Below are 20,639 nucleotides of genomic sequence, written 5' to 3' on the forward strand. Positions count from 1 at the left end.
GAGTAGTTTATTGTGCATCTATGGTCAGCCGTAATGTATAGTAAGGGGTCTTACTGTTGTATAGGACCGTCTGGCGTATCTCTCATCTGTAGGTCGTAGTATAGGGGTCCAGGAGCGTTGGCACGGCCCGGAGGGAGCCAGGACAACTGCAGACTGGCAGGGGTGGCATCTAACCCACCTGGGGGCATTACACCATCTGGAGCTGGGGGGGGGGGAGAGAGAGAGCGATGAGAGAGAGAGAGAGAGAGAGCGATGAGAGAGAGAGAGCGATGAGAGAGAGAGAGCGATGAGAGAGAGAGAGCGATGAGAGAGAGAGAGCGATGAGAGAGAGAGCGATGAGAGAGAGAGAGCGATGAGAGAGAGAGAGCGATGAGAGAGAGAGAGCGATGAGAGAGAGAGAGAGCGATGAGAGAGAGAGAGAGAGATGAGAGAGAGAGCGATGAGAGAGAGAGAATGATGAGAGAGAGAGATGAGAGAGAGAGAGCGATGAGAGAGAGAGAGAGAGAATGATGAGAGAGAGAGAGAGAGAGAGAGAGAGAGAGAGAGAGAGAGAGAGAGAGAGAGAGAGAGAGATGAATGGACATTTTCACATCATCACCAATCCCCTTGTTCCTTAGACATAGTGGATGACACTGTGTCATTTGTCCCTCTTGGCTCTCTGTAGGCCACCAGAACAGACAGCTCAGCTTCTGCCCCAGATGATGACATGTGACAACATCCTCCCTCTCTTCTCCTCTCTTCCTCCATAAGGCATTATCATTCAGAGAGTGGCAGGAGTCAGCGCTCCCTCTCTGATCTACAACAAAGACTGTTCACACAAAGAACCTTACAGAAAGAGAGAGAGAAGGAGAGAAAGAGATAAAAAGAGAACGCGAAAGAGGCAGTGCCCTGAAAAGAGAAATAGAGAGATGGAGCAGAGAGGAGAGGAATGGGAGAGACTCATTTCTAAAGAAGGGTCGGCCCACTCTCACCCCCCCAGACCAGATATACAAGCCCCTACTGACACACACACACACACACACACATTTATATCCTCATTCACATTGCTGTTGCATTGTGATCCTCTTCAGGCAACAGTTAAATTCTCCACTTATGAACATCGATCAGAGGGTGAAACATCTTCAAGGTCTGGAGTGAAAACATCGTGATTTGTCTGCTTGGAGGTGCACTTGACTGGACACCAGTTCAAATCACACTGTTAGAGAGGCTATAGAACACACATCAACACCACAGTGTGTGCCTGTGTGTGTACTTGCATGCATGTGCGCTAGCATGCATATGTGTGTGTGTGTGTGTATGTGTGTGTGTGTGTAGAGACTGTAGAGACCATTGTTCAATCAACATCAACACACTCCTCTCACAGCCCTCTACTCATCACTGCACTACACTACAGGCCAGACCCAAACCACTGATTATTGATCCTTACACACCACACATACTGCTAGGCCAATACATAATACAACAGACAGTAGGAAAAACAGACCTATTGGACATGATGAACATCAGAAGACAACGCAATAATAGATCGAAGATAAATGATTTTGGAGATGGATTTTAGTGAGAGGACCTTTCAGTAATCATGTCTGTGTGAGAATGAAGTCATGTGTGTGTGTGTGTGAACGTGTGCACGTCCGTGCATGTGTATATGTTTGTGTATGAGTGCGAGCGTGTACGCATGCGTCTGTCTATGTGTGTGTGTGTCTATCTGCGTGCATGTTTGTGTGTGCACGTGTGCGTGAATGCATGCCTGCGTCCGTGTGTGTGTCTGTGTGTGTGTATTAATGAAGTGATTTGGTGGCGAGGCGTTAGTCTAATGTGTTGATGGATGGGAGGGATGTGTGTCAATATGGCCACTGGAACAGAGGATTATGGGGAGTTGGAGAGACACCCTGGGGACTCATATGTCACTTAGGAAGACAGGAAACAGCACGGACCACAACAAAGAAAGGAGGGAGAAAAAAAACAACAACAAAAAAAACAAGACGAAGGAGATGACTTAAGCCAATCCTCTGTTTCCCGGTGAAGGGGGGGGGGGGGGGGGGGGGGGGGGGGTGGAGTGGATGTGTGTGTTTGTGTTTGCATGCGTGTCACGGTCAAGCACATCACTCACGTCAGCACCCCGAAATTAGTTTCATACCCAATTTACATAACGCACAGCACTCCCATTACGGCAAAATCACAGAATGGAAAGACAAAAGAGATATAAGGACAAAGAAAAAATTGGTTGTCTGCAGTATCTCAGTAGTAGTCTAAAGACTTGTTCTAATGTAGTCTAAAGACTTGTTCTGTTGTAGTCTAAAGACTTGTTCTGTTGTAGTCTAAAGACTTGTTCTGTTGTAGTCTAAAGACTTGTTCTGTTGTAGTCTAAATACTTGTTCTGTTGTAGTCTAAAGACTTGTTCTGTTGTAGTCTAAAGACTTGTTCTGTTGTAGTCTAAAGACTTGTTCTGTTGTAGTCTAAAGACTTGTTCTGTTGTAGTCTAAAGACTTGTTCTGTTGTAGTCTAAAGACTTGTTCTGTTGTAGTCTAAAGACTTGTTCTGTTGTAGTCTAAAGACTTGTTCTGTTGTATTCGAAAGACTTGTTCTGTTGTAGTCTAAAGACTTGTTCTGTTGTAGTCTAAAGACTTGTTCTCTTGTAGTCTAAAGACTTGTTCTGTTGTAGTCTAAAGACTTGTTCTGTTGTAGTTTAAAGGCTTGTTCTGTTGTTCTGTTGTAGTCTAAAGACTTGTTCTGTTGTAGTCTAAAGACTTGTTCTGTTGTTCTGTTGTAGTCTAAAGACTTGTTCTGTTGTTCTGTTGTAGTCTAAAGACTTGTTCTGTTGTATTCGAAAGACTTGTTCTGTTGTAGTCTAAAGACTTGTTCTGTTGTAGTTTAAAGACGTGTTCTGTTGTAGTCTAAAGACTTGTTCTGTTGTAGTTTAAAGACGTGTTCTGTTGTAGTCTAAAGACTTGTTCTGTTGTAGTCGAAAGGCTTGTTCTGTTGTAGTCTAAAGACTTGTTCTGTTGTTCTGTTGTAGTCTAAAGAATTGTTCTGTTGTAGTCTAAAGACTTTTTCTGTTGTAGTCTAAAGACTTGTTTTGTTGTAGTCTAAAGACTTGTTCTGTTGTAGTCTAAAGACTTGTTCTGCTGTTCTGTTGTTGTCTAAAGACTTGTTCTGTTGTAGTCTAAAGACTTGTTCTGTTGTAGTCTAAAGACTTGTTCTGTTGTAGTCTAAAGACTTGTTCTGTTGTAGTCTAAAGACGTGTTCTGCTGTTCTGTTGTAGTCTAAAGACTTGTTCTGTTGTATACTAAAGACTTGTTCTATTGTAGTCTAAAGACTTGTTTTGTTGTAGTCTAAAGACTTGTTCTGTTGTAGTCTAAAGACTTGTTCTGTTGTTGTCTAAAGACTTGTTCTGTTGTAGTCTAAAGACTTGTTCTGTTGTAGTCTAAAGACTTGTTTTGTTGTTCTGTTGTAGTCGAAAGGCTTGTTCTGTTGTAGTCAAAAGACTTGTTCTGTTGTTCTGTTGTAGTCTAAAGACTTGTTCTGTTGTAGTCTAAAGACTTGTTCTTTTGTGGTCTAAAGACTTGTTCTGTTGTTGTCTAAAGAATTGTTCTGTTGTAGTCCAAAGACTTGTTCTGTTGTAGTCTAAAGACGTGTTCTGTTGTAGTCTAAAGACTTGTTTTGTTGTTGTCTAAAGACTTGTTCTGTTGTAGTTTAAAGACTTGTTCTGTTGTTCTGTTGTAGTCTAAAGACTTGTTCTGTTGTTCTGTTGTAGTCTAAAGACTTGTTCTGTTGTAGTTTAAAGACGTGTTCTGTTGTAGTCTAAAGACTTGTTCTGTTGTAGTTTAAAGACGTGTTCTGTTGTAGTCTAAAGACTTGTTCTGTTGTAGTCGAAAGGCTTGTTCTGTTGTAGTCTAAAGACTTGTTCTGTTGTTCTGTTGTAGTCTAAAGACTTGTTCTGTTGTAGTCTAAAGAGTTGTTCTGTTGTAGTCTAAAGACTTGATTTGTTGTAGTCTAAAGACTTGTTCTGTTGTAGTCTAAAGACTTGTTCTGCTGTTCTGTTGTTGTCTAAAGACTTGTTCTGTTGTAGTCTAAAGACTTGTTCTGTTGTAGTCTAAAGACTTGTTCTGTTGTAGTCTAAAGACTTGTTCTGTTGTAGTCTAAAGACTTGTTCTGTTGTAGTCTAAAGACGTGTTCTGCTGTTCTGTTGTAGTCTAAAGACTTGTTCTGTTGTATACTAAAGACTTGTTCTATTGTAGTCTAAAGACTTGTTTTGTTGTAGTCTAAAGACTTGTTCTGTTGTAGTTTAAAGACGTGTTTTGTTGTAGTTTAAAGACGTGTTTTGTTGTAGTCTAAAGACTTGTTCTGTTGTAGTCTAAAGACTTGTTCTGTTGTTGTCTAAAGACTTGTTCTGTTGTAGTATAAAGACTTGTTCTGTTGTAGTCTAAAGACTTGTTTTGTTGTAGTCTAAAGACTTGTTCTGTTGTAGTTTAAAGACGTGTTCTGTTGTAGTCTAAAGACTTGTTCTGTTGTTCTGTTGTAGTCGAAAGGCTTGTTCTGTTGTAGTCAAAAGACTTGTTCTGTTGTTCTGTTGTAGTCTAAAGACTTGTTCTGTTGTAGTCTAAAGACTTGTTATTTTGTGGTCTAAAGACTTGTTCTGTTGTTGTCTAAAGACTTGTTCTGTTGTAGTCCAAAGACTTGTTCTGTTGTAGTCTAAAGACGTGTTTTGTTGTTGTCTAAAGACTAGTTCTGTTGTAGTTTAAAGACGTGTTCTGTTGCAGTCTAAAGACTTGTTCTGTTGTACTTTTGTAGTCTAAAGACTTGTTCTGTTGTAGTCTAAAGACTTTTTCTGTTGTAGTCTAAAAACTTGTTCTGTTGTAGTCTAAAGACTTGTTCTGTTGTTCTGTTGTAGTCTAAAGACTTGTTCTGTTGTAGTCTAAAGGTTTGTTATGTTGTAGTCTAAAGGCTTGTTCTGTTGTAGTCTAAAGACTTGTTCTGTTGTAGTCTAAAGGCTTGCTCTGTTGTAGTCTAAAGGCTTGTTCTGTTGTAGTCTAAAGACTTGATCTGTTGTAGTCTAAAGACTTGTTCTGTTGTTCTGTTGTAGTCTAAAGACTTGTTCTGTTGTAGTCTAAAGACTTGTTCTGTTGTAGTCTAAAGACTTGTTCTGTTGTAGTTTAAAGACGTGTTCTGTTGTTGTCTAAAGACTTGTTCTGTTGTTGTCTAAATACTTGTTCTGCTGTTCTGTTGTAGTCTAAAGACTTCTTCTGTTGTAGTCTAAAGACTTGTTCTGTTGTAGTCTAAAGACTTGTTATGTTGTAGTCTAAAGACTTGTTCTGTTGTAGTCTAAAGACTTGTTCTGTTGTTCTGTTGTAGTCTAAAGACTTGTTCTGTTGTAATCTAAAGACTTGTTCTTTTGTTCTGTTGTAGTCTAAAGACTTGTTCTGTTGTAGTCTAAAGACTTGTTCTGTTGTAGGTTAAAGACGTGTTCTGTTGTTGTATAAAGACTTGTTCTGTTGTAGTCTAAAGACTTGTTCTGTTGTAGTCTAAAGACTTGTTCTGTTGTTCTGTTGTAGTCTAAAGACTTGTTCTGTTGTAGTCTAAAGACTTGTTATGTTGTTCTGTTGTAGTCTAAAGACTTGTTCTGTTGTAGTTTAAAGACGTGTTCTGTTGTTGTCTAAAGACTTGTTCTGTTGTAGTCTAAAGACTTGTTCTGTTGTAGTCTAAAGACTTGTTCTGTTGTTCTGTTGTAGTCTAAAGGCTTGTTCTGTTGTAGTCTAAAGGCTTGTTCTGTTGTAGTCTAAAGACTTGTTCTGTTGTAGTCTAAAGACTTGTTCTGTTGTTCTGTTGTAGTCTAAAGACTTGATCTGTTGTAGTCTAAAGACTTGTTCTGTTGTAGTCTAAAGACTTGTTCTGTTGTAGTCTAAAGACTTGTTCTGTTGTTCTGTTGTAGTCTAAAGACTTGTTCTGTTGTATACTAAAGACTTGTTCTGTTGTAGTCTAAAGACTTGTTCTGTTGTTGTCTAAAGACTTGTTCTGTTGTAGTCTAAAGACTTGTTCTGTTGTAGTCTAAAGACTTGTTCTGTTGTTCTGTTGTAGTCTAAAGACTTGTTCTGTTGTTCTGTTGTAGTCTAAAGGCTTGTTCTGATGATCTGTTGTAGTCTAAAGACTTTTTCTGTTGTAGTCTAAAGACTTGTTCTGTTGTAGTCTAAAGACTTGTTCTGTTGTTCTGTTGTAGTCTAAAGACTTGTTCTGATGATCTGTTGTAGTCTAAAGACTTGTTCTGTTGTTCTGTTGTAGTCTAAAGACTTGTTCTGTTGTAGTCTAAAGACTTGTTCTGTTGTAGTCTAAAGACTTGTTCTGTTGTAGTCTAAAGACTTGTTCTGTTGTAGTCTAAAGACTTGTTCTGTTGTTGTCTAAAGACTTGTTCTGTTGTAGTCTAAAGACTTGTTCTGTTGTAGTCTAAAGACTTGTTCTGTTGTTCTGTTGTAGTCTAAAGACTTGTTCTGTTGTTCTGTAGTAGTCTAAAGGCTTGTTCTGATGATCTGTTGTAGTCTAAAGACTTGTTCTGTTGTAGTCTAAAGACTTGTTCTGTTGTAGTCTAAAGACTTGTTCTGTTGTTCTGTTGTAGTCTAAAGACTTGTTCTGTTGTAGTTTAAAGACTTGTTCTGTTGTAGTCTAAAGACTTGTTCTGTTGTAGTCTAAAGACTTGTTCTGTTGTAGTCTAAAGACTTGTTCTGTTGTAGTCTAAAGACTTGTTCTGTTGTTGTCTAAAGACTTGTTCTGTTGTAGTCTAAAGACTTGTTCTGTTGTAGTCTAAAGACTTGTTCTGTTGTTCTGTTGCAGTCTAAAGACTTGTTCTGTTGTAGTCTAAAGACTTGTTCTGTTGTTCTGCTGTAGTCTAAAGACTTGTTCTGTTGTTCTGTTGTAGTCTAAAGGCTTGTTCTGTTGTAGTCTAAAGACTTGTTCTGTTGAAGTCTAAAGACTTGTTCTGTTGTAGTCTTTATCAGGACTGACTGATGTGTAATACCAAGACTGGTGACAGCAAATGCTTGGTTGGCATCACCCATCTCATCTATCATCACCTACTACCTACAGTCTCATCTCATCTATCATCACCTACCTACCTACAGTCTCATCTCATCTATCATCACCTACCTACCTACCTACAGTCTCATCTCATCTATCATCACCTACCTACCTACAGTCTCATTTCATCTATCATCACCTACCTACCTACAGTCTCATCTCATCTATCATCACCTACCTACCTACAGTCTCATCTCATCCATCATCACCTACCTACCTACAGTCTCATCTCATCTATCATCACCTACCTACCTACCTACCTACCTACCTACCTACCTACCTACAGTCTCATCTCATCTATCATCACCTACCTACAGTCTCATCTCATCTATCATCACCTACCTACCTACAGTCTCATCTCATCTATCATCACCTACCTACCTACAGTCTCATCTCATCTATCATCACCTACCTACCTACAGTCTCATCTCATCTATCATCACCTTCCTACCTACAGTCTCATCTCATCTATCACCACCTACCTACCTACAGTCTCATCTCATCTATCATCACCTACCTACCTACAGTCTCATCTCATCTCATCTATCATCACCTACCTACAGTCTCATCTCATCTATCATCACCTACCTACCTACAGTCTCATCTCATCTATCACCGCCTACCTACCTACCTACCTACAGTCTCATCTCATCTATCATCACCTACCTACCTACCTACCTACAGTCTCATCTCATCTATCATAACCTACCTACCTACAGTTTCATCTCATCTATCATCACCTACCTACCTACCTACAGTCTCATCTCATCTATCATCACCTACCTACCTACAGTCTCATCTCATCTATCATCACCTACCTACCTACAGTCTCATCTCATCTATCATCACCTACCTACCTACAGTCTCATCTCATCTATCATCACCTACCTACCTACAGTCTCATCTCATCTATCATCACCTACCTACCTACAGTCTCATCTCATCTATCATCACCTACCTACCTACAGTCTCAACTCATCTATCATCACCTACCTACCTACAGTCTCATCTCATCTCATCTATCATCACCTACCTACCTACAGTCTCATCTCATCTATCATCACCTACCTACCTACAGTCTCATCTCATCTATCATCACCTAAATACCTACAGTCTCATCTCATCTATCATCACCTACCTACCTACAGTCTTATCTCATCTATCATCACCTACCTACCTACAGTCTCAACTCATCTATCATCACCTACCTACCTACCTACCTACCTACCTACAGTCTCATCTCATCTATCATCACCTAAATACCTACAGTCTCATCTCATCTATCATCACCTACCTACCTACAGTCTCATCTCATCTATCATCACCTAAATACCTACAGTCTCATCTCATCTATCATCACCTACCTACCTACAGTCTCATCTCATCTATCATCACCTACCTACCTACAGTCTCATCTCATCTATCATCACCTACCTACCTACAGTCTCATCTCATCTATCATCACCTACCTACCTACCTACCTACAGTCTCATCTCATCTATCATCACCTACCTACCTACAGTCTCATCTCATCTATCATCAACTACCTACCTACAGTCTCATCTATCATCACCTACCTACCTACAGTCTGATCTCATCTATCACCACCTACCTACCTACAGTCTCATCTCATCTATCATCACCTACCTACCTACAGTCTCATCTCAACTATCACCACCTACCTACCTACAGTCTCATCTCATCTATCACCACCTACCTACCTACAGTCTCATCTCATCTATCATCACCTACCTACCTACAGTCTCATCTCATTTATCATCACCTACCTACCTACAGTCTCATCTCATCTATCATCACCTACCTACCTACAGTCTCAACTCATCTATCATCACCTACCTACCTACAGTCTCATCTCATCTCATCTATCATCACCTACCTACCTACAGTCTCATCTCATCTATCATCACCTAAATACCTACAGTCTCATCTCATCTATCATCACCTACCTACCTACAGTCTCATCTCATCTATCATCACCTAAATACCTACAGTCTCATCTCATCTATCATCACCTACCTACCTACCTACAGTCTCATCTCATCTATCATCACCTACCTACCTACAGTCTCATCTCATCTATCATCACCTACCTACCTACAGTCTCATCTCATCTATCATCACCTACCTACCTACAGTCTCATCTCATCTATCATCACCTACCTACCTACCTACCTACAGTCTCATCTCATCTATCATCACCTACCTACCTACAGTCTCATCTCATCTATCATCAACTACCTACCTACAGTCTCATCTATCATCACCTACCTACCTACAGTCTGATCTCATCTATCATCACCTACCTATCTACAGTCTCATCTCATCTATCATCACCTACCTACCTACAGTCTCATCTCATCTATCATCACCTACCTACCTACAGTCTCATCTTATCTATCATCACCTACCTACCTACAGTCTCATCTCATCTATCATCACCTACCTACCTACAGTCTCATCTCATCTATCATCACCTACCTCCTACAGTCTCATCTCATCTATCATCACCTACCTACCTACAGCCTCATCTCATCTATCATCACCTACCTACCTACAGTCTCATCTCATCTATCATCACCTACCTACCTACAGTCTCATCTCATCTATCATCACCTACCTACCTACCTACAGTCTCATCTCATCTATCACCACCTACCTACCTACAGTCTCCTACATTCTCAGATCCTAGATCTGCATCCTTATATCACCCCTATGTTGAGCACTATTAGAGGGAATAGGGTGCCAAACTAGTACACTACTTTTGGCTGGAGCTAGAACACGAAAGAAGAAATAGGGTGCCAAATAAGTTCACTATAGAGGTGAAAAGTGTACTATTTCAAACACAAACCAATTACTGTGGGAAAGGAAGTGGACCAGCAGAGGGCTCATTAGGCATTTTACCCATCTGCCCCTGCTCTGTCATTGTGGCCAAGCCCGTAACTGTGGTGATGGCTATGAGTAGTGTATGTGAGTACATTGAGCCTGGGCCCAGCACAACGTCATAGCTGGTTTCTAGTCAGCCCAATCACTTATACTAGTCATAGCCAACACTCTAACTGCTCTGTATGTGTAGGACAGCTAGTGGCAGAGTAACCCATCTGACTATAGTACTACACTGTGTCAGCCATCATTACCGGCTTGGCTAAAATACACAACAGGTCGTTGATGTAAATGATCATGTTTTCTCAATCAGCTCATATGGGTAAATAAAGGGATAGACATTTTTACACAGAGTACAGTGGTAGTACTAGATAAGTCTATGTACTGTACTAAGTCATGTCTGAACGGACCATAAAGTTCAGATTGTGTGGTGATATTTTATGGTGATATCCTGGCTGTGTTTGTGTGTGTTTTGAGTGTATCTGGAGGGCCGCTGCTTGGGTGTGTGAATGTCGGTGTCTCCCTGCAAGTGTGTGTGCATGTGAATGTGAGTGTGTGTGTGCACGCATAAATGTATGCACCCATGCATGTGTGTTTTCTGTGTATCCCAGACTGTAGTTTGTGTGTGTACGTGAGTGTGTATCTAGTTGATAGAGCAGTTAATTCCAACCACTGGTTTCCCCCCAAACACACACACAGAGAGAGAAAAGGCATGCAGCTCTGTGCCTTTGTCTCCGCTTCACACTCAGGTATATCAGAGGTGTCACTAATCATTTTAAACTATGCACTTTTATGTTCCCCCTCCGACCGTAAGCTCTCAGCCTCTTCTGTTCTTTGATATAACAAGGACAGATTGAGACAAGGCTTCAGTTCGCCTAACAGAAGTATAAAGATCTGCCAAGGGGAGAGAGGAGGAGAGAGGGGAGAGAGAGGGGAGAGAGAGGAGAGAGGGGAGAGAGAGAGGGGGGAAGTGTGGTATTTAAAATATATACTTCCTCATGCCTTTGTTTTGAACTTGAATGTTTTTGCGGAGGAACATTCTAGACTCCTGCTATTGTTGTGGTGTGATTGCCGTGGCGCCGACGTGCAGGTGTGTGTGTGTGGTTATCTCGTTAGCGTCTGATCAGCTCTGGCATTTATCAGTATGCACAATTAGATCCTATTCTACCAAATCAGTTAGGGATAAACACACACACAAACACACACACACGCACATGCACAAACAAAGATACACACACGGTACAAGGGCCATATTTTAACAATGGAAGGTCACTAGAATTGTTGATATTCACAGAGGTCCTCTCCTGCTCTGCAGAACAGCCTCCTTTTGCACCCCCTTAACTCACTGATCTCTGTCTCTCTCTCTCTCTCTGTGTGTGTGTGTGTGTGTGTGTGTGTGTGTGTGTGTGTGTGTGTGTGTGTGTGTGTGTGTGTGTGTGTGTGTGTGTGTGTGTGTGTGTGTATGTGTGTGTGTGTGTGTGTGTGTATATGTGTGCAGAACGTTGGAAGGGGGCAAGGGATTACCGCTCACACAGCCTGGCTGGGGGGAAGACAAAAGGAGAGGAGAAGAATAGGAGAGAACAGGGAAAAACGAGTGTGATCAAATTGGTGTAATAAGACTTGTGCGATGTTTGAAGGAACATCACCACATGAGAGGAGATCATTGATTCAGAAATACAGCAGAGAGAGAGAGAGAGAGAGAGAGAGAGAGAGAGAGAGAGAGAGAGAGAGAGAGAGAGAGAGAGAGAGAGAGAGAGAGAGAGAGAGAGAGAGAGAGAGAGAGAGAGAGAGAGAGAGAGAGAGAGAGAGACAGACCACGTATTCACCCTGCACACCCTATTTGACAAACAAACAAACCAAAACAAAGGCAAAGTCTTCTCATGCTTTGTTGATTTAAAAAAAAACTTTGAACTCAATTTGCCATGAGGGCCTGTTATAAAAATAGATGGACAGTGGTGTTGGATGAAAAGCATTCGACATGCAGTTTGAGCTCCACTCTCTTCAACACATATATCAACGAATTGGCGAGGTCACTAGAACTGTCTGCAGCACCCGGCCTCACCCTACTAGAATCTGAAGTCAAATGTCTACTGTTTGCTGATGATCTGATGCTTCTGTCACCAAGCAAGGAGGGCCTACAGCAGCACCTAGATCTTCTGCACAGATTCTGTCACACCTGGGCCCTGAGAGTAAATCTCAGCAAGACTAAAATAATCTACCAAAAAAGGTCCAGTTGCCAGAGCTGTGAACGATCTGAGAGATAAGGCAAGAAGAGCCTGCTATGCCATCAAAAGGAACATAAAATTGAACATACCAATTAGGATCCAGCAAAAAAGACTTGAATCAGATATAGAACCCATTGCCCTTTATGTTTGTGAGGTCTGGGGTCCGCTCAAAATGGGACAACACCAAATTGAGAATCTGCATGCAGAATTCTGCAAAAACATCCTCCGTGTGCAACGTAAAACACCAAATAATGCATGCAGAGCAGAATCAGGCAGATACTCGCTCATTATCAAAATCCAGAAAAGAGACGTTAAATTCTACAACCACCCAAAAGGAAGCGGTTCTCAAACCTTCCACAACAAAGCCATCACCTACAGAGAAATTCACCTGGAGAAGAGTCCCCTAAGCAAGCTGGTCCTGGGGCTCTGTTCACAAATACAAACACACCCCACAGAGCCCCAGGACAGCAACACAATTAGACCCAACCAAATCATGAGAAAACAAAAGATAATTACTTGACACATTGGAAAGAATATACAAAAACTATTTGCACATTGTTACAACACTGTATATAGACATAATATGACATTTGAAATGTCATTATTCTTTTGGAACTTTTGTGAGTGTAATGTTTACTGTTCATTTCTATTGTATATTCACTTTTGTTTATTATCTATATCACTTGCTTTGGCAATGTAAACATATGTTTCCCATGCCAATAAAGCCCTTAAAATGAATAGAATTGAATTGAGAGAGAGAGTCAGAGAGAGAGAGAGAGGGGGGAGAAAGAGAGAGAGAGAACAGAGAGAGAGAGCATGAGGGAGAGAGAGAGAGCGGGAGAGTGAAAGAGAGGGAGGGAGGGAGGGAGGGAGGGTCTGTAGATCAGGCTATTAACACATGTACTGAGTGTTTATATATCAGGACATTACTGGACATACATTACAATGTTAACACTGACACCAACCAGCTATGTGTGTGTATGTGTGTGTGTGTGTCTCTAAGATCGTTTATTGATTGATCACCCACTCATCCTCCCTGATTCCTATTCCAGAGAGAAAAGCAAGAGAAAAACAGGGGAAGAGAGGAAGAAACAAAGACAGGTAAAGAATATCCACTAGCTATTTAACCACTGCCTATTTAACTATTTAACCACTGGCTATTTAACCACTGACTATTTAACTATTTAACCACTGGCTATTTAACCACTGGCTATTTAACCACTGGCTATTTAACCACTGGCTATTTAACCACTGGCTATTTAACCACTGGCTATTTAACCACTGGCTATTTAACCACTGGCTATTTAACTATTTAACCACTGGCTATTTAACCACTGGCTATTTAACCACTGGCTATTTAACCACTGGCTATTTAACCACCGGCTATTTAACCACTGGCTATTTAACTATTTAACCACTGGCTATTTAACCACTGGCTATTTAACCACTGGCTATTTAACTATTTAACCACTGGCTATTTAACCACTGGCTATTTAACCACTGGCTATTTAACCACTGGCTATTTAACTACTGGCTATTTAACCACTGGCTATTTAACCACTGGCTATTTAACCACTGGCTATTTAACTATTTAACCACTGGCTATTTAACTATTTAACCACTGGCTATTTAACTATTTAACCACTGGCTATTTAACCACTGGCTATTTAACCACTGGCTATTTAACTATTTAACCACTGGCTATTTAACTATTTAACCACTGGCTATTTAACCACTGGCTATTTAACTATTTAACCACTGGCTATTCAACCACTGGCTATTTAACCACTGGCTATTTAACCACTGGCTATTTAACCACTGGCTATTTAACCACTGGCTATTTAACCACTGGCTATTCAACCACTGGCTATTTAACCACTGGCTATTTAACCACTGGCTATTCAACCACTGGCTATTTAACCACTGGCTATTTAACTATTTAACCACTGGCTATTTAACCACTGGCTATTTAACCACTGGCTATTTAACCACTGGCTATTTAACCACTGGCTATTTAAGCACTGGCTATTTAACCACTGGCTATTTAACCACTGGCTATTTAACCACTGGCTATTTAACCACTGGCTATTTAACTATTTAACCACTGGCTATTTAACCACTGGCTATTTAACCACCGGCTATTTAACCACTGGCTATTTAACTATTTAACCACTGGCTATTTAACCACTGGCTATTTAACCACTGGCTATTTAACTATTTAACCACTGGCTATTTAACCACTGGCTATTTAACCACTGGCTATTTAACCACTGGCTATTTAACCACTGGCTATTTAACCACTGGCTATTTAACCACTGGCTATTTAACCACTGGCTATTTAACCACTGGCTATTTAACCACTGGCTATTTAACTATTTAACCACTGGCTATTTAACCACTGGCTATTCAACCACTGGCTATTTAACCACTGGCTATTTAACCACTGGCTATTCAACCACTGGCTATTTAACCACTGGCTATTTAACCACTGGCTATTTAACCACTGGCTATTTAACCACTGGCTATTCAACCACTGGCTATTTAACCACTGGCTATTTAACCACTGGCTATTTAACCACTGGCTATTTAACCACTGACTATTTAACTATTTAACCACTGGCTATTTAACCACTGGCTATTTAACCACTGGCTATTTAACCACTGACTATTTAACCACTGGCTATTTAACCACTGGCTATTTAACCACTGGCTATTTAACTATTTAACCACTGGCTATTTAACCACTGGCTATTTAACTATTTAACCACTGGCTATTTAACCACTGGCTATTTAACCACTGACTATTTAACTATTTAACCACTGGCTATTTAACCACTAGCTATTTAACCACTGCCTATTTAACCGCTGGCTATTTAACCACTGGCTATTTAACCACTGGCTATTTAACTATTTAACCACTGGCTATTTAACCACTGACTATTTAACTATTCAACCACTGGCTATTTAACCACTGGCTATTTAACCACTGGCTATTTAACCACTGGCTATTCAACCACTGGCTATTTAAACACTGGCTATTTAACCACTGGCTATTCAACCACTGGCTATTCAACCACTGGCTATTTAACCACTGGCTATTTAACCACTGGCTATTTAACCACTGGCTATTTAACCACTGGCTATTTAACTACTGGCTATTTAACCACTGGCTATTTAACCACTGGCTATTTAACCACTGGCTATTTAACTACTGGCTATTTAACCACTGGCTATTTAACCACTGGCTATTTAACCACTGGCTATTTAACCACTGACTATTTAACCACTGGCTATTTAACCACTGGCTATTCAACCACTGGCTATTTAACCACTGGCTATTTAACCACTGGCTATTTAACCACTGACTATTTAACTATTTAACCACTAGCTATTTAACCACTGCCTATTTAACCGCTGGCTATTTAACCACTGGCTATTTAACCACTGGCTATTTAACTATTTAACCACTGACTATTTAACTATTCAACCACTGGCTATTTAACCACTGGCTATTTAACCACTGGCTATTTAACCACTGGCTATTTAACCACTGGCTATTTAACCACTGGCTATTTAAGTGACGAGTTCCAGTTGTAGAGATACTCATAAAACGCAACCTAATTACAATCAACCACAATTTAACAAGCTCCTGCTAGTACTGTGATAATTTTATTCTGTAGTGCCTTCCTTCTTTTCACTCTGTCATTTAGGTTAGTATTGTGGAGTAACTACAATGCTGTTGATTCATTCTCAGTTTTCTCTCATCACAGCCATTAAACTCTGGAACTGTTTTAAAGTCACCATTGGCCAGTCACCATGGTGAAATCCCTGAGCGGTTTCCTTCCTCTCCGGCAACTGAGTTAGGAAGGATGCCTGTTTCGTTGTAGTGACTGGGTGTATTGATACACCATCCAAAGTGTAATTAATAACTTCACCATGCTCAAGGGGATATTCAATGTCTGCTTTTTTTTACCCATCTACCAATAGGTGTCCTTATTTGTGAGGCATTGGAATACCTTCTTGGACTGTATGGTTGAAATTGTGTTTGACATTCACTGCTCGACTGAGGGACCATACAGATAATTGTAAGAGTGGGGTACAAAGAGGATGTAGTCATTCAAGAATCAGGTTAAACACTATTATTGCATGCAACTTATTATGTGACTTTTTAAGCAGATTTTTACTCCTGAACAAATTCAGGCTTTCCCGAACAAAGGGGTTGAATACTTATTGACTCAAGACATTTCATTTTTAATTAATTTGGAGAAAAAAAACTTAAAAACATAATTCCATTTTGACATTATGGGGTGTTGTGATGTCATTATGGGGTGTTGTGATGTCATGATGGGGTATTGTGATGTCATTATGGGGTGTCGTGTGTAGATCAGTGACACAACATCTACATTTAATCCATTTTAAATTCAGGCTGTAACACAACAACATGTGGAAAATGTCAAGGGGTGTGAATACTTTCTGAAGCTAATGTATGTGTCTATGGCACCTTACCAGTAGGGGGCATGGAGACAGCAGTACGTAGACTGTCCACACACCCCATAGTGTTGCAGGCACGGACCATCAGGCTGTAGTTAGAGTAGGGCTGGAGACCTCCGACAGACACCCACCTCCCTGCTTCACTACTATTATACACACTATCACCATCACCTTCATCATTACCATCATCATCATCATGACCTGGACCTGAGAGGGGGAGAGAGAAACAGAGAGAGAGAAACAGAGAGAGAGAGAGAGAGGGAGAGAGAGAGAGAGAAATAGAGATAGAGAAAGAGAGAGGGAGAGAGAAATGGAGAGAGAGGGGGGAGAGAGAGAAAGAGGGTTTGAATTTATGTTGTTTGAAATAGACTTTGTCACACGAGAAGGAGAGACAGAAAGATATTTACTTTACAGTTCTTTAGGGAAATAAGTATGGTGCATTAGCATTAACATGCCATAAGGGCTTTAACCTTTGGTCGCTGATCTATCTGAAAGATAACAGCGGTTCGAGAGATGAATACAAGCAGACACAGAGAAACATGCTGTATATCAGACACATATGGTTTATATATGATACCCCATTAGACACCTGCTAATGAAAATGTTACAGATCAATCAATAATCCACCACACTTTGGCCCCCACCACGACGCACGCACACACACACACACACACACACACACACACACACACACACACACACACACACACACACACACACACACACACACACACACACACACACACACACAGGTCAGGGGTTGACCATCATGGTCCCTAGCCACCACCACCACCACTTACAGTAATGCAATCCATCTAAGGATATACGGCCCCATGCACACATTAAATAGGAATTAATTTCACTTAGATCTCACTGGACCTATAGGGAAAGGGAGGGGGAGGTAGAGAGAGAGGAGGGGGAGAAGGGGAGGAAGAGGGAGGGGAAAGAGTAGGGAGGGAAGAGAAAGAGGTTCGGATAGGGGAGAGAGGAATCAGGGAAGGTTGAGGGAGAGGAAAAGGGAGAGAAGCGTGGGGGTGAGGAACGGGAGAGAGCATGGAGGAGAAAGAGAGAGAGACATAGAGAGAGAGAGAGAGATGTAGAGAGAGAGACGTAGAGAGAGATGTAGAGAGAGAGACGTAGAGAGAGATGTAGAGAGAGACGTAGAGAGAGAGATGTAGAGAGAGACGTAGAGAGAGAGATGTAGAGAGAGAAAGACATAGAGAGAGAGATGTAGAGAGAGAGAGACGTAGAGAGAGATGTAGAGAGAGAGACGTAGAGAGAGATGTAGAGAGAGAGACGTAGAGAGAGATGTAGAGAGCGAGACGTAGAGAGAGATGTAGAGAGCGAGACGTAGAGAGAGAGAGACAGAGAGAGAGACGTAGAGAGAGAGATGTAGAGAGAAAAAGATGTGGAGAGAGAAAGACGTAGAGAGAGAGACAGAGAGAGACGTAGAGAGATACATAGAGAGAAACATAGAGAGAGAAACGTAGAGAGAGAGACGTAGAGTGAGAAAGATGTAGAGAGAGAGACAGAGAGAGAGACGTAGAGAAAGACGTAGAGAGAAAGATGTAGAGAGAGACAGAGAGAGAGATGTAGAGAGAGACAAAGAGAGAGACGTAGAGAGAGAGACATAGAGAGAGACAGAGAGAGAGAGACAGAGAGAGAGATGTAGAGAGAGAGACATAGAGAGAGACATAGAGAGAGAGACAGAGAGAGACAGAGAGAGACAGAGAGAGACACAGAGAGAGAGACATATAGAGAGACATAAAGAGAGACATAGAGAGAGAGACATAGAGAGAGACATAGAGAGAGAGACATAGAGAGAGACATAGAGAGAGAGACATAGAGAGAGATGTAGAGAGAGAGACATAGAGAGAGATGTAGAGAGAGAGACATAGAGAGAGACATAGAGACATAGAGAGAGATGTGGAGAGAGAGAGACATAGAGAGAGAGACATAGAGAGACAGACGTAGAGAGAGAGACAGAGACGTAGAAAGACATAAAGAGAGAGACAGAGAAAGAGACGTAGAGAAAGACATATAGTGAAAGAGACATAGAGAGAGACGTAGAAAAAGACATAGAGAGACATAGAGAAAGAGACAGAGACGTAGAGAAAGAGACATAGACAGAGAGACATAGAGAAAGAGACAGAGAGAGAGACGTAGAGAAAGAGACAGAGAGACGTAGAGAAAGAGACAGAGAGACGTAGAGAAAGAGACATTGACAGAGAGACGTAGAGAAAGAGACAGAGACGTAGAGAAAGAGACAGAGAGACGTAGAGAAAGAGACAGAGAGAGAGACTGTGACTCTATCACTGTGACTGATAGAAAACTGAGGAAAACATTGACTAGGTACAGACTCAGTGAGAACAGTCTGGCTATAGAGACCGGTCATCACAGACAAACCTGGCTGCCCAGAGAGGACAGGCTGTGCTCACTCTGCTCCAGGGGAGAGGTAGAGACAGAGGTGCATTTCCTACTACACTGTGACAAATACTCAGACCTAAGAGCATATTTATTTCCCAAAATTATAACTCAATACAAAGAATTTGAAACTATAAAAGATGAAGAAAAAATCAAATACATATTGGGTGAAAAGCCAAAATGTGCAGTTTTGGCAGCCAAATATGTGTCCTCCTGCCACAACCTGAGGGACAGCCAGTGAAAAATGCAAAGTAATGTTGATAATATTTCCCATTTAGCTTAGTTTTGTTTTGTCTTTCATACCAGGTCATATGTCTTCTCAAGTCATATTGACACTGGTCTACTACTGTTGCTTTAATTTATTGTTGTTCTGATTAATATTGTTGTTGTAGTTGTTGTTAATGGTGATCCCATGTCCACTACTACTATTATTATTACTGTTGGTCCCACCATTTATTTATATATAAATATATATATATTTTGTATATATATACATATATATTAGATTTTTATTTTTCGATATGTATACTTTGACAATGTAAGTAATAATGAACTTGCCATGTCAATAAAGTCAATTGAATTGAATTGAATTGAGAGAAACAGATAGAAAGACGGATGGTTAGAGAGTCAGGGAAATAGAGAGATAAAATAATGATGTAGAGAGATAAAGAAAGAGGAAAGGAGAGAGAGACAGAAGGAGAAAGAGAGAGGGAGAAAGAGTGAGACTACTGTGATAGCGTACTGCTAACTTGGCACAACTCCTCATCTTCTATTAGCTCTGAAAACACAGAAAGGCAACAAAAAAACTGACAACATTTCACAGCTTAAGCAAAAATAAACAAGCTTAATGAATTAACGTGAGTTGGTTTCCCCAGACAGCCCTCTCTCTCCCCAACTCCTCGGCCCTGGTCCGCTTTCTAAATCTTCCAATTGCTTCCAATTTACCGAGTCTGTTGTTGGCAGTTTGTAAAATGAAACGCTAACATGAAAGCATCCGTCTCAGATTGTTTTAAGTGTAACTACTCTCTCTCTCTCTCTCTCCTTCTCTCTCTCCTTTCTCTCTCTCTCCTTTCTCTCTCTCCTTTCTCTCTCTCCTTTCTCTCTCTCCTTTCTCTCTCTCCTTCTCTCTCTCCTTTCTCTCCTTTTCTCTCTCATTTCTCTCTCTCCTTTCTCTCTCTCCTTTCTCTCTCTCCTTCTCTCTCGCCATCTACATATCTATATCTCTCTCTCTCTCTCCCCCCTCTCACTCCCTCTTCCATGACTAAAAGGCTGCCGTGTTCATTCTATATTTCCCGACAGAGAGAGAGAGTGATGGCTGATTTTCAGCAGTGAGGAATAGTGAGTGGTTAAAAAGAGCTTTCTTCCTACAGCTCTACATAAATCACAACATGAGTCAATATTTAATAATGCTTGGCTTGGTCTGGGCCTCTTGATCAGCCTTGTCAGGGAGAATAGCTCTCTCTCTCGCCGCCACACTGTGTGTGTGTGTTGATCAGTCCTGTCATATGTAATAGGTCCCTCCTGGCTGGCTGT

At 40.9% G+C, this 20,639-nt stretch overlaps 1 protein-coding gene across 1 annotated transcript in view; it reads right to left on the minus strand.

Moving 5' to 3' along the window:
- ush2a (Usher syndrome 2A (autosomal recessive, mild)) overlaps nt 1–20,639 on the minus strand; it is a 504,211-nt gene that overhangs the window by 253,109 nt on the left and 230,463 nt on the right. The window contains exons 42-43 of the mRNA XM_055862864.1: nt 16,698–16,889; nt 55–202 (exon numbers count right to left, since the gene is read on the minus strand). Coding sequence (XP_055718839.1) covers nt 55–202; nt 16,698–16,889 — 340 coding nt within the window. The remainder of the gene's footprint in view (nt 1–54; nt 203–16,697; nt 16,890–20,639) is intronic.

The sequence above is a fragment of the Salvelinus fontinalis genome, chromosome 15, assembly GCF_029448725.1.
Source record: "Salvelinus fontinalis isolate EN_2023a chromosome 15, ASM2944872v1, whole genome shotgun sequence".
NCBI classification, from domain to species: domain Eukaryota; kingdom Metazoa; phylum Chordata; class Actinopteri; order Salmoniformes; family Salmonidae; genus Salvelinus; species Salvelinus fontinalis.